The sequence below is a fragment of the Leptodactylus fuscus genome, chromosome 3 (genome assembly GCF_031893055.1).
Source record: "Leptodactylus fuscus isolate aLepFus1 chromosome 3, aLepFus1.hap2, whole genome shotgun sequence".
NCBI lineage: Eukaryota > Metazoa > Chordata > Amphibia > Anura > Leptodactylidae > Leptodactylus > Leptodactylus fuscus.
Window position 1 is genome coordinate 139,649,840 of NC_134267.1, and position 14,160 is coordinate 139,663,999.

A 14,160-nucleotide genomic window follows, 5' to 3' on the forward strand; every position below is an offset into this window, starting at 1 on the left:
ATGCCAGTCTGACATGCAGTTACATTAACCATGCTTCTGGTACTTAATCTCCTGCATGTGTAACAATCCATATGGAAATATTAACTATGACATAACAACCTAGGCTAAATATTTCAAGGGGCACATGCCAGGTGGTTTTTTTCACCCTAAACTGTCCTCAGCCTGCACGGCATTAAGTAATGGCTTTTCCTATGATCCCTCTGTAACATCTCTGCCTCTTCAGGTCACTGCGCCACCCTCTGCTCGCATGAGTTTTTGGTTGCACTGTGTGAACACAGCTCTAGTTCTTTAATTGAAATTGCACCACATCCGTCTTCTGCCCTTGTCTGCCTCTGTCCATGAAGTACTTAAATTTGGTCTTGCCCTGTGATTGACAGCCTGCCTTCCAGTCAGGTCCAGGGCGGGTTCATCCTCCCCTATTTAGTCTTGGCTCACATTCACACTGGTGCCTATTTTTTGCCTCGTGTTTGCTGGCATTTCTCTTGCTGTTTAGTTACATGTATTCTTAATCCTGACCTTGACTTTTCCTATTGACTATTCTTTTGGACTTTCATGTGGCACTGCATTGCTCGATTGTTACCGAACCCTGGCTAGCTGACCTCCCTTTGTTGTTGTTTGTCTTGTCTGCATTTTGGGTTTCATGTATATAGGAAGGGATCATCTCCAAGTTGCCACCTATTACCTAGGATAGGACCGGCAAGAGGAAGGGACAGTGGGGGGCTTCAGCTTAGGGCTCACTGTATCTTGTGCCCCTTTCTCCAGGGTTTCCAGCAGCTGCTGGGGAATTGTCATCAAAGCAATTTCCTAACACTCTCACTAAGCTTTCTGTTGCTGAAAAGTTAAGTTACAACCCTTTAAAACTTTACAATGTCATATGTATATTAACCTTAACTAGTTACAGAGGGTTGAGAATAGCTTCATCTAGTCAAGCAGCCATCATGCTAAATCATACCTCGTGAGTCAGACAGTCAGGTAGGGTATCAGACTTATGTCTGACAGTAATGTCAGTTAAGCTAGACAGGGTGAGATTTAGCTTGATGACTGCATCACTGGATGAAGTTTCTCCATTCCCCCATGACTAGCTAAGGTCAATTTGTGTTGGACAATCTAAGCATTTAAAAGCTTATAACTTGGCTTTTCAGAAAATGAAATCTTTCTGAAAGATCATTGCTGGATGCTACATATGCCGGGAACATTCCAAGGAGAAAGGTGAAAAAAAGAAACCCTAAATTAAATTGAAATTACAATGTACATTGGTCTACAAAGAAATATTAAATAAGAAAATAACCTTTATTAGTACTCAAAAAGCGCATTGTCTTTATTAGACCATAATGAAAAGTCGGAACTACTTGTAATATTTATTTGTCCCTCGATAATAAATACCAGTGGTAATAATATGGGATAACATGTTTCTCCAAGTTTGTTACTTAACCCCTTAATGCTCCTTGCCATAATAGTTTGTCATGGTATGTACATAGTTCTGGCTCCCCTCATTACTATTACAGCTCTGTAATGCCGCAGGCACAGAAGCTGTGCCCTCAACATTACTCCCAGTTCCTGGCTGTGTTACACAGCTGAGAGCTGGGACAAGCTGTCCTATTATGCCCTGGGATGCGGACTTTAACCCCTTGGATGATGTGGTCAAAAATGACCGCAGCATCCAAGAAGTTGCACAACAATAGTAACCCCCTGGCACCCCCACGGCAAGATCAGAGGGTGCCCTGATGCAATTTATGAAGTCTGGGGTCTAGCCAGTGCCCCTGGGCTGCTAGGTGCCCACAATACCTGATTGATCCTGCCAAGATGCAGGAAGTCAGCCTATGCAGCAATCTGACATTTATATCTGGATGCATTTTTTTTTTGTCAATGAGTGGATTGACAAAAATGTTAGTATCAATTTCATACTTGATCCTATATTTTACTAAAGATAATAATTTAAATTGTTTAATGAGACTTGAATGCATTAAACAAGATGGAGCAACAAGAGATGCTACAGGATTCAGCCTATCCTGCGACATCATGTTGTCATAGAATTGTGTTGTACTATAAAATTAATGTGTCAGCACTGTGTCTGTCTTGCTGAAAAACATGATCCCAATGGAAACATGTGGAATTGAGGTCAACAGACAATTTAATGTTCATTCCTTTGTGTGCACTATATTTCCATTTTAGGAGCAAAAAAATGGAAATAAGTAAATAGCATTGTCAAATCTGCCACACAGTGGACACCATTGGCTTCTGATGGAACTAGATGATCAGTCATCCTTCATAGCATCCCTCATTTTACCAGCAGATATGAATGCAGCATACTGACCCATACATTAAAGATTTTTATAGAATATTGTATATAATGGAGGCTGCTAAAGGAATTTCTGAAGCAGAACCGAGACTGAAACAAGACAGAAATACCATTGTAAATGCATGGGTTCTATGCAGAATATATTTGTAAATAAGAAAGCAAAAAACCCAAGAAGCAGATGCCAATGTGCTCATATTGCAGAAATAAAATCCTTCTTGACTACAAATATGGCACTCAGAATAAATTCTTGGATTAATATCCAATCTCAAATCTACATTTTATAACTTGTGAAAGACTTTGAGGCCCTTCTTGACCATGTACAATGGATCAACCATCACAACGTGCTTTTGCAGTAAGTTCTATAGACTCAATGCTCTTACAGTAAAGAATGCCCTTCTTTTCTTTAGACGTAGAAGATGACCCCTTGTGATTGTTACAGGTATAGGCATAAGGCCAGGTTCACATCCACATTCGGTATTCCATTCGGGGAGTCCATGCATTAAAAAACTGTTAGCTAAGAAACCACACAAACCCAATAGACTATAATGGGGTCTGTGTATGTTTCATGTGGTTTCTTAACTAACCACTGGGGTCTGTGTGGTTTCTTAGCTAACCACTGGGGTCTGTGTGGTTTCTTAGCTAACCGCTTTTTAATGCATTTGGTATTCTGTTCAGGGGGTCCCCAAGTGGACTCCCCGAATGGAATACTGAACGCAGATGTGAACCAACCAGGCCTAACATGTAAAAAAAAAAGTCTGTTCTGTCGAGTAATTGTAATTCGATCACCCAAAAGATGTCTTTTTTCCCAAACTAAGTAACCCGAAGATTGATAACTTGTCTTGGTAGTCTAAAGCGTTCACTCTCTTTATACCAAACAAATAATTTTTCTCTTATATGTGCACATAGTCCATTAGGAATCGATTGACTTAGCTGAGATGAAAGTTAAATTCTTACCTATATTTGTAAAGCTACTTTCTAAATGTCAATGGCGTATAGTATAATAATTTCCTGCTATATGTTTCTGTGATTTTGGGGGAAAAAGCAGCATTTCATCCCATAATATAAATGATGAATACAAGTCATTAAAACAGATCTTCTCGTATGTAGTCATGTTCTGGTTCACCACATGTATAACCAATCTAATATCAACTCCAGGAACAATAATGAGGAGCTTTCAGACTGATCTTATTAGAATTAAGGCAATATTCATTTATTCAAAAGCCAACAGACCTGTTGTGTCTCTGCCTTTATTAACATTTAACGCTCATCCGACCTTCCCTGTGATACCATCCATTTGCATGCTTCGCTAGATCATTTATATTACAAAGCATAAAGCTAATACCTTTCTTATTTCCGTTACTATATTTCTGTCTTCCTATTCAAACACTTCTCTGCTCATCAAAAATCTCTTTCTTAGCTTGTGTCACAACCACTCATTTACTCATTTCACTGGCATTATAATATTGTACTCAATTATAAGAGATTGAAAACACTATAAATAATCCATATCATCTTCATCAATCCAGATATTGAGATCTGTAAATGTTTAAGCGTAATCTTAAAGGGACTTTAATTCTTTTTAGAAATGAAGCTGTAAGCCTTTTCCACTGAATGGCTTGGTCCACAACTGTGTTGGTGTCTCTGCACCTATTCAGTTTCTGGGATCGGTTGATCGATCAAAAACAAAAACTTATTACAACGGGTTATTTAAAATGTCCATTGAAATCTGTTTTAAAACCATCCATAGGGGGGCCTTTTGAGCATTTCCTTCATGTGTTCACTCTTTTGGATGAAGACAAAACTTGGACTTGCAGCACTTTTGCTCCATCCAAAAAATAACAATATACAACAGACAGCAACAAATCCATTTTTAAAAAATTTGCAATGGGTACCATTTACAGATGTGAACATAGTGCAAACTAGTTATGCCCAATGGGCAGCCTATGGTATTAGAGGAGATGAAGACATTCCTTACTTTTTACTTATTCTGTAGAGCAGAGTAAAACGCTTTTCGGCACAACCAGTGCCTTCATCAGACTCTACATATTTTACAAAAAGAAGAAAAGAAAAACAAAATACCACACGGTAATTAATTTCACACATATACAAAAAATTACGATATATACAAGAAATCAAGGCCACTTGTAGACATGCAGGTGTGACTGCGACCCTTAATCCAGATGAATTCAATACTCCTGAGAGGTGATGAAATTGAAACTGCACCTGTGGTGAATAGACCTGAGTGTGGGTAGGTAGGAGAGCCAGGTAGTAATATATCGTAGTTGTATCATAAGGAAAGAATAATAGACTAAAGCATTACATATACATAACAGGTTGTCATGGGTAGAATAAACCACACTAAAGAAAAAAAGTGATCTAGGAAGTCACATGACAGGTAGCATCAGCTGATATGTAAAAATAGATATATACCTTCGGTTACAATTTAGAAAATAATGGATATTCCTTGTAGTGTATACAAGAGGTAGGATTGCTGTGGGATAAGAGAGTATACATAGGTCATGATGCCCAGTTCTAGTTAGGCATATAAAACCACAGCTGTAATTGTACACAAATCTCAGTCTTTGCCTCTAGCCCAGTTTTAATTAGGCATATAGAGTCACTGATTTGTTCATAATATATTGCCTCTAGGAATAACCATACAATAAACAATAAGCTCATTGTCAGGGTGTTTACTTACCTCCGCTATAATAGCCTGCAGGGTCCGCTGGAAAGTATATTAGCAATAAACTGCTGTGGTGATACGGCTAGAACGCCAAAAAGGTAGCTGTCCGGCTGTTTAGAAGAGTCGTCTGGAGACGGAACATCCAGACCGCCTCTATATGCGGCCGCCGGCCAATCCCGGCGTGTGGTATGCGCAGGCTCAGTATAGATGAAGTCCGGACATAGTACGCTATGTGCCGGCTTTGTAGTACGTGGCCGTGCGCATGCGTGAGATGTAAAGCGTCTCACCACCGGCTATGTGTTCCGTAACTGCGCTCATGCGCAGAGAGGAGAGATACGTCTCGCCGACAGGCAATGGAGAGAACCCGTAGTACCCATATAAGATCGGACATGGAAGGAGAAAACTATAGTGAATGAAACGTTAGACTAATAGAAGCTGGTAATCTAGAGTAGTCTCTATAGTTAAGAGCTAATGGATAATTAGAAAATAGTGAAGGGATACAAAAAGGAGGGGTGGAAAAACGTGAAAAAAATGTGAAAAAAACTCAAAGTAACGGGATTATATAATGAAAAGTGGACAATAAACCAGAAAATAAAAAGTGAACTAACAGAATGAAAATAGGGTTAAACATGAAAAAAAATAATAACAAATAAAAAATAAAAAATAAAAAATTAAAAAATTAAAAATATATAAAAAAAATATATAAAAAATAAAAAATAAAAAAATTGTCAAAATTGAAAAAATATATAAAAAATAGAAATAAAAAATAGAAATAAAAATGAAAATAATATTATCAAAACAAGCAAGGATACTATGAATCATAGGCGGACCCTGGAGGCAGGATGACAGCGGGGTATCAACGAGCCTGAGGAAAAACAGTATAACATATGATTAGTGTACAGATCAAATAAATGCATTGATGTCATTCGCGATTTAATCCCTTTGGTTCAAGAGTCTGGAGTCTATGAATCCAGTAAGCCTCGCGCTTTTTCAAAATTGAGATACGATTACCTCCCCTTCTCGGGGTTTCAACATATTCCAAAACTTGAAAACGGAGTTGTGAAATGCTATGCTTTTTCTCTTCGAAATGTGCTGGTATAGGAAGAAACAGATTTTTACAGCGGATGTTGGATTTATCTTGTTTAATGCGGTCCCGGATACGCTGGGTGGTTTCTCCAACGTATCCGAGACTGCACGGACATTTAATAAAGTACACAACAAAGTTGGATTCACACGTGAAATAATCACGGATAGGGATTGTTTGGCCATTCAGGGGATGGTAAATTTTATCTCCCTTTTGTACATTTGAACACTGTTGACAGTGTAGACACGGAAATGTGCCTTTTCGTTGTGTGCCAAGAAATGTTTGGCGTGGTGACTTTTTTTCGGAACCGATATCCGCTCTCACCAAGCGGTCCCTGAGATTTTGTGGTCTCCTAAAGCATGGTAGAAATGGTAGTTGAAACTCTTGAACCTGGGGGTATGCTCTGCCCAGAAGGGACCAATGTCGCCTAATAATGTGATGCACCTTATACATAAACGGGTGATAATGGTGTACAAAGGGAATTCTGTTAGCTGTTGTTTTTGTGTTGGGAGTAGCCGAAGTGGTGTCTCTAAATGCTTTTTGTAAAACTTTATTTGGGTATCCCCGTTGGGTAAACTTGTTAAGCATTTCAGTATACCGTAGTTGTCTAGTGTCATGGTCTTCGACAATTCGTTTGACCCTAGTGAGTTGAGACTTTGGTAATGCCCTTTTGAGGGCTGGGGGGTGACAGCTTGAGAAGTGCAATAGACTGTTACGGTCTGTGTCTTTTATATATAGATCTGGTTGTAATCTACCCGTATCTTTGAGGGTTACTCTTGTATCCAAAAAATGAATGGACCGGAGGTCATAGCTTAGTGTAAATTGGAGTTCTGGCCATATACGATTAAGGTGGTCTGTGAACTCCAGTAGTGTAGAAAGGGACCCTGTCCAAATACAAAAAATGTCGTCAATGTATCTTCTCCATATTAAGGAGTATTGTGTGAAAAGGTTATGTGGATACACAAACTGCTCCTCAAATGAGGCCATGTAGGCGTTGGCATATGGAGGGGCCATATTGGACCCCATAGCTGTACCCCGGCACTGCACATAAAACTGGTCTTGAAAGAGAAAATAATTCTCCTCCAAGATAATCCGTAGTAAGTCAACTACTAGGTCAATTATCTACGTTCTCCAATAGTCTTTTTTTTTCATGTTTAACCCTATTTTCATTCTGTTAGTTCACTTTTTATTTTCTGGTTTATTGTCCACTTTTCATTATATAATCCCGTTACTTTGAGTTTTTTTCACATTTTTTTCACGTTTTTCCACCCCTCCTTTTTGTATCCCTTCACTATTTTCTAATTATCCATTAGCTCTTAACTATAGAGACTACTCTAGATTACCAGCTTCTATTAGTCTAACGTTTCATTCACTATAGTTTTCTCCTTCCATGTCCGATCTTATATGGGTACTACGGGCTCTCTCCATTGCCTGTCGGCGAGACGTATCTCTCCTCTCTGCGCATGCGTGCAGTTACGGAACACATAGCCGGTGGTGAGACGCTTTACATCTCACGCATGCGCACGGCCACGTACTACAAAGCCGGCACATAGCGTACTATGTCCGGACTTCATCTATACTGAGCCTGCGCATACCACACGCCGGGATTGGCCGGCGGCCGCATATAGAGGCGGTCTGGATGTTCCGTCTCCAGACGACTCTTCTAAACAGCCGGACAGCTACCTTTTTGGCGTTCTAGCCGTATCACCACAGCAGTTTATTGCTAATATACTTTCCAGCGGACCCTGCAGGCTATTATAGCGGAGGTAAGTAAACACCCTGACAACGAGCTTATTGTTTATTGTATGGTTATTCCTAGAGGCAATATATTATGAACAAATCAGTGACTCTATATGCCTAATTAAAACTGGGCTAGAGGCAAAGACTGAGATTTGTGTACAATTACAGCTGTGGTTTTATATGCCTAACTAGAACTGGGCATCATGACCTATGTATACTCTCTTATCCCACAGCAATCCTACCTCTTCTATACACTACAAGGAATATCCATTATTTTCTAAATTGTAACCGAAGGTATATACAGTCCTATGAAAAAGTTTGGGCACCCCTATTAATCTTAATCATTTTTAGTTCTAAATATTTTGGTGTTTGCAACAGCCATTTCAGTTTGATATATCTAATAATTGATGGACACAGTAATATTTCAGGATTGAAATGAGGTTTATTGTACTAACAGAAAATGCGCAATATGCATTAAACCAAAATTTGACCGGTGCAAAAGTATGGGCACCTCAACAGAAAAGTGACATTAATATTTAGTATATCCTCCTTTTGCAAAGATAACAGCCTCTAGTCGCTTCCTGTAGCTTTTAATCAGTTCCTGGATCCTGGATGAAGGTATTTTGGACAAACAATTCAAGTTCAGTTAAGTTAGATGGTCGCCGAGCATGGACAGCCCGCTTCAAATCATCCCACAGATGTTCAATGATATTCAGGTCTGGGGACTGGGATGGCCATTCCAGAACATTGTAATTGTTCCTCTGCATGAATGCCTGAGGATTTGGATCATTGTCTTGCTGAAATATCCATCCCCGGCGTAACTTCAACTTCGTCACTGATTCTTGAACATTATTCTCAAGAATCTGCTGATACTGAGTGGAATCCATGCGACCCTCAACTTTAACAAGATGCCGGCATTGGCCACACAGCCCCAAAGCATGATGGAACCTCCACCAAATTTTACAGTGGGTAGCATGTGTTTTTCTTGGAATGCTGTTTCTTTTTGGACGCCATGCATAACGCCTTTTTTTTTATAACCAAACAACTCAATTTTTGTTTCCAAAATGAAGCTGCCTTGTCCAAATGTGCTTTTTCATACCTCAGGCAACTCTATTTGTGGCGTACGTGCAGAAACGGCTTCTTTCTCATCACTCTCCCATACAGCTTCTATTTGTGCAAAGTGCGCTGTATAGTTGACCGATGCACAGTGACACCATCTGCAGCAAGATGATGCTGCAGCTCTTTGGAGGTGGTCTGTGGATTGTCCTTGACTGTTCTCACCATTCTTCTTCTCTGCCTTTCTGATATTTTTCTTGGCCTGTCACTTCTGGGCTTAACAAGTACTGTCCCTGTGGTCTTCCATCTCCTTACTATGTTCCTCACAGTGGAAACTGACAGGTTAAATCTCTGAGACAACGTTTTGTATCCTTCCCCTGAACAACTATGTTGAACAATCTTTGTTTTCAGATCATTTGAGAGCGGGCTGTCCATGTTCGGCGACCATCAAACTTAACTGAACTTGAATTGTTTTGTAGAAAGAAATGGTCCAAAATACCTTCATCCAGGATCCAGGAACTGATTAAAAGCTACAGGAAGCGACTAGAGGCTGTTATCTTTGCAAAAGGAGGATGTACTAAATATTAATGTCACTTTTCTGTTGAGGTGCCCATATTTTTGCACCGGTCAAATTTTGGTTTAATGCATATTGCGCATTTTCTGTTAGTACAATAAACCTCATTTCAATCCTGAAATATTACTGTGTCCATCAGTTATTAGATATATCAAACTGAAATGGCTGTTGCAAACACCAAAATATTTAGAACTAAAAATGATTACGATTAATAGGGGTGCCCAAACTTTTTCATAGGACTGTATCTATTTTTACATATCAGCTGATGCTACCTGTCATGTGACTTCCTAGATCACTTTTTTTCTTTAGTGTGGTTTATTCTACCGATGACAACCTGTTATGTATATGTAATTCTTTAGTCTATTATTCTTTCCTTATGATACAACTACGATATATTACTACCTGGCTCTCCTACCTACCCACACTCAGGTCTATTCACCACAGGTGCAGTTTCAATTTCATCACCTCTCAGGAGTATTGAATTCATCTGGATTAAGGGTCGCAGTCACACCTGCATGTCTACAAGTGGCCTTGATTTCTTGTATATATCGTAATTTTTTGTATAAGTGTGAAATTAATTACCGTGTGGTATTTTGTTTTTCTTTTCTTCTTTTTGTAAAATGTGTAGAGTCTGATGAAGGCACTGGTTGTGCCGAAAAGCGTTTTACTCTGCTCTACAGAATAAATACCTTGTTACTTCGCACAAAAAAGTGTGTCGTTCCATTTAATTCCATATATCGGGTTGGGACCCTACGACCACGTTGTATTTGGACCTTGCATCCCTTTACTTCCTTACTTTTTACTTACCTGTACCTTATGAGACACCAAAAGATATGATCCCCATTTCCTTTCCGCGTGGGTGTTGTTCTCCAGATATGTGTGGCATAAGTTAAAGTTGTTTTCCAGGTTTGTAAGATTGATGACCTAGTCTTAGGATAGGTGAGCTACTGACTCAACAGACATCTGACATGTAGAATCTAAGCAGATCAGCTGTTTCATGAACACCGCTTCCCCTTCAAAGCCCATTTGATGTCACTCATTAAATGAGTTGTTTGCAGATCAGTCCTACTCAAGTGAATGGGGCTGAGCTGCAATACTGCTGTGCCTATAATTCACAGCGGGTTCCTGGGTGTCAGACAACTGCTGACCTTTGCATCTTAAGGATGCATGATCAATATGAACCTGGAGCCTTTAAGCAACATTTCTAAAAGCAATATGATCCCATAAAAAGACAACAAAAAGGTATATGCTAACTATCCTATTTGAGTGGCCACCATGTGGGGAGGGGGGAATACATGAATTTCTGCCTTTCAAGGATTTTGTTAGCATGATGTGATATTTTTCTTTTGACCTTACCAAGGGTATAACTTGCAAAGACTAAGCCCTATAGAAAACTTTTGACTAGGGTCCCTTCAGTCCCCACAAGGTACAGCACCCCCTTTCTTAGCTGGCACATTGTATAGCACCCCCTTTTCTGGTCCCCACATGGTACTCCACCCACTTTCCTGGCTACCACACATGATAGTACCCCATTTCTTGGCACAGACTGAACCTAATACAGTATAATTCCAGTCCAGTAAAGTGGGCATTACACTGTGTAAATGGGGGTCAGGAAAGAGGGTGTTTTACCATGTTAGGGCCAGTAAAAAGGGCGGTATACAATGTGGGGCCAGTAAAGGGGCAGTATGACAACTACTTTACTGGTCCCTCTTTACTGCATCCCTGCAGTAAGCAACTTTAGGCCGCTACCTATGGGGCCTTTAACCTTAGGGGGCCCGCTTGGTCCCCTGCTGTTGTTTTTCTTGTTTTAACAGGCCAATGCTTGCTGAATTACTCCTGCTGCATTTGTGCAACATGAGACCTCAACCTGATACTGTCTTTCCAAATTAGTTATTACTTCTGTGCACTGAGTACTGTCATAAACCATAGAGAGTAATACTCCATGGAGGGTCACTGTAACATTTTCTCATCTACACAAGTTGTTGTATTCTGTGTATGCTTATAAATATGTTCTATGTATTGGCATTTTTTATTTGACAGTAATATGCTGCCTCCATATGTATATTGACTAAATCTGTAAGCTCATTTGAATGTATATGCTTGCTATTAGATATAAGAAAACCAGTTTATATCTAACCAGATTCAACAAAATTTTCCAAATGCTTCAGTTTCGATCTGAAACTTTAGGGCCTTACCACTTTCACTTCCAGTTCATGACAAAGTTGTTCGATCTGAATTGAATCATGGGGGGTTAACCACCATAATCTGAAATAAATGTTTAGTGGTTTACCCATCTCTACTTGCTACCAAAGCAATCACATTCATAATGTATGGCAGAATTTTGACAAAAGTATATTATTATAAGTGATAACTAAAAGGGTCTCTACATAAGACCTCCTATAGGCTATATCTGACACTAGACCTAATCACTCTCCATAGTTCCTATGATATGATAAACCTATATAAATATGTAACTGGTCCATACAGGTAATATGGAGAGATTCAATATAAAATCCCCTGAAAAGATGAGGCCCTCCAGCAAGGCTTCTTCACTGTAAGGACTGTGAATCTGAGGAATAGCCTACCCCAGGAGCTATTTACAGAAGCAACAGTTGACAGCTTCAAAAAAGGCTTAGATGCCTTTTAGAAAAAATAGCATTGATGCTTATGGAACTGCATAGAATAATTATTTCCTACAGTCATGTCCTGGTTGAACTTGATGTACTTATGTCTCTTTGCAACTGTAGTAATTATGTAACTAGTTGTATTTCCTATTTTTACTGTGTTTGCTTTGTTTTATTTTGTGACATTTTTTAACTGTACTTTGATAAATTAGCAGTTAATAGCCAAATACAATAAATGAAGGCAATGTTGGCTGCAAATGTGCTGTGTGATAACATCATGACTGTGCATACCTATAGATACATTTAAAATCTCAAAAAATGTGAGGCATTGTATATGTCAATATGTGTTAGCTATAAATATTGCTAAACTTAGTGTGTTCCAGTAAAATAAAATTAAGGGTGAGTTCACACTGAGTATACGCCAGCTTATTCTGAACGTAAAACACGTTCAGAATAAGCGGCGTATAAAGCAGTTCCATTCATTTCTATGGGAGCTGGCATACGAGCGCTCCCCATAGAAATGAATGGGCTGCTTTTTTCACTACGAGCACTCCCATTGAAGTGAATGTGATGTGATCGCGTGTACGGCTCGGCATGAGCAGAGCTAGCCGTACACGCAGGAAATTTCCATTCACTTCAATGGGAGCGCTCGTAGTGAAAAAAGCAGCCCATTCATTTCTATGGGGAGCGCTCGTATGCCAGCTCCCATAGAAATTAATGGAACTGCTTTATACGCCGCTTATTCTGAACGTGTTTTACGTTCAGAATAAGCTGGCGTATACTCAGTGTGAACTCACCCTAAGAAAGTAAAGACAAAGTTTTGGTTTATAGAATATGTCAGTAATGTATATATGAGCATTATTTCTATGTTTCAGTTTTAACATGGAGCCCAGTTATGATTTTCTGCACATATATGAAGGTGATAACTCCAACAGTCCCATAATTGGAAGTTACCAAGGTTCTCATGCGCCAGAAAGACTAGAAAGCAGCGGTAACAGCTTGTTTTTGGCATTTCGTAGTGATGCATCTGTTGGCATGTCTGGATTTGCCATTGAATATAAAGGTAATTTTATTATTATTTATATTTATTACATGCTTTTTGAAAAGTTTAATAATAATATATCATGCCCATGCAGGGTGCTCAGTAGCATTTATTTTGCTATTTTCCAATGAAATCATATGCTTTATAGTAATATCTCTTTAAAACTTGTCTAAAACGTAATATCTTTGTCCATTGTTCAATCTTGATAAACCCAATACATGACTATTGGGTTAACATCCATTTTGTGATGTGACATTAAAAATAGATGAGTGGGTTGGGTCAAAAACAAAAAAACATGATATACATAAATGTTTTTCTTTTTACTGACAGTTAAAAACTGATTAAAAAATGATGTTAAAAACTGAGACATGGTCATAAAACTTATGAAAAATACAGTTCCATCTGTTTTTAACATTCATTTATTTTATTTTATTTTATTTTATTGGGGGATCTTTTTGTGCATGCAGCCGTAGGCTAAACTCACAAAAAAAAAAAATGACTATGAAAAACATAAATTTTCACGGATTTTCATGCACCATTTTTTACAGTTCCTCCATACATCAGTGCATGGAGGTATCCAAGAAAATAGCCAAAAATAGGACACAACCTATATTTTGTTGGTCTGTGACAATGGACTGTCAAAATAACGGTCATGTAAAAAGCCCCCATTCTTTGACAGTGAAATAAATGCCACCACATAGCATCCTTTAAAAAAACGGATGTCACATGGACAGTATTCATTGTCTCGCGAATATAGCCTAAATTTAGCCTAATTATTACTTGCTAGGTAGCAGAACAACACTGTGATTCTGTGATATATAGCTAGAAGTCAGCTATTAGCAGCTAGCTGTTACCCATGCTGGGGAGCAACATAAATTGAAAAGTAACAACAGTAATTTAGATATTTTACAATTATACAATTTCTTACTATATAGCCAATGTTAATAAAGGGTGTGGTAGAACTTTACATACATAAGGGCATATTTGCATGTGGGAGATTTTCTGCAGAAATTTCTACAGCAGTGAAGTAAAAATCTGTTCCATACATCTGGTTTCTG

The 14,160-nt window shown here is 38.8% G+C and overlaps 1 protein-coding gene across 2 annotated transcripts in view; it reads left to right on the plus strand.

Moving 5' to 3' along the window:
- Window positions 1–14,160, plus strand: part of CSMD1 (CUB and Sushi multiple domains 1) — a 1,381,920-nt gene that overhangs the window by 1,102,140 nt on the left and 265,620 nt on the right. For both annotated transcript variants that reach the window (XM_075268411.1, XM_075268410.1), the window contains one exon: window positions 12,936–13,123. In XM_075268411.1, the coding sequence (XP_075124512.1) occupies window positions 12,936–13,123 (188 nt within the window). The remainder of the gene's footprint in view (window positions 1–12,935; window positions 13,124–14,160) is intronic.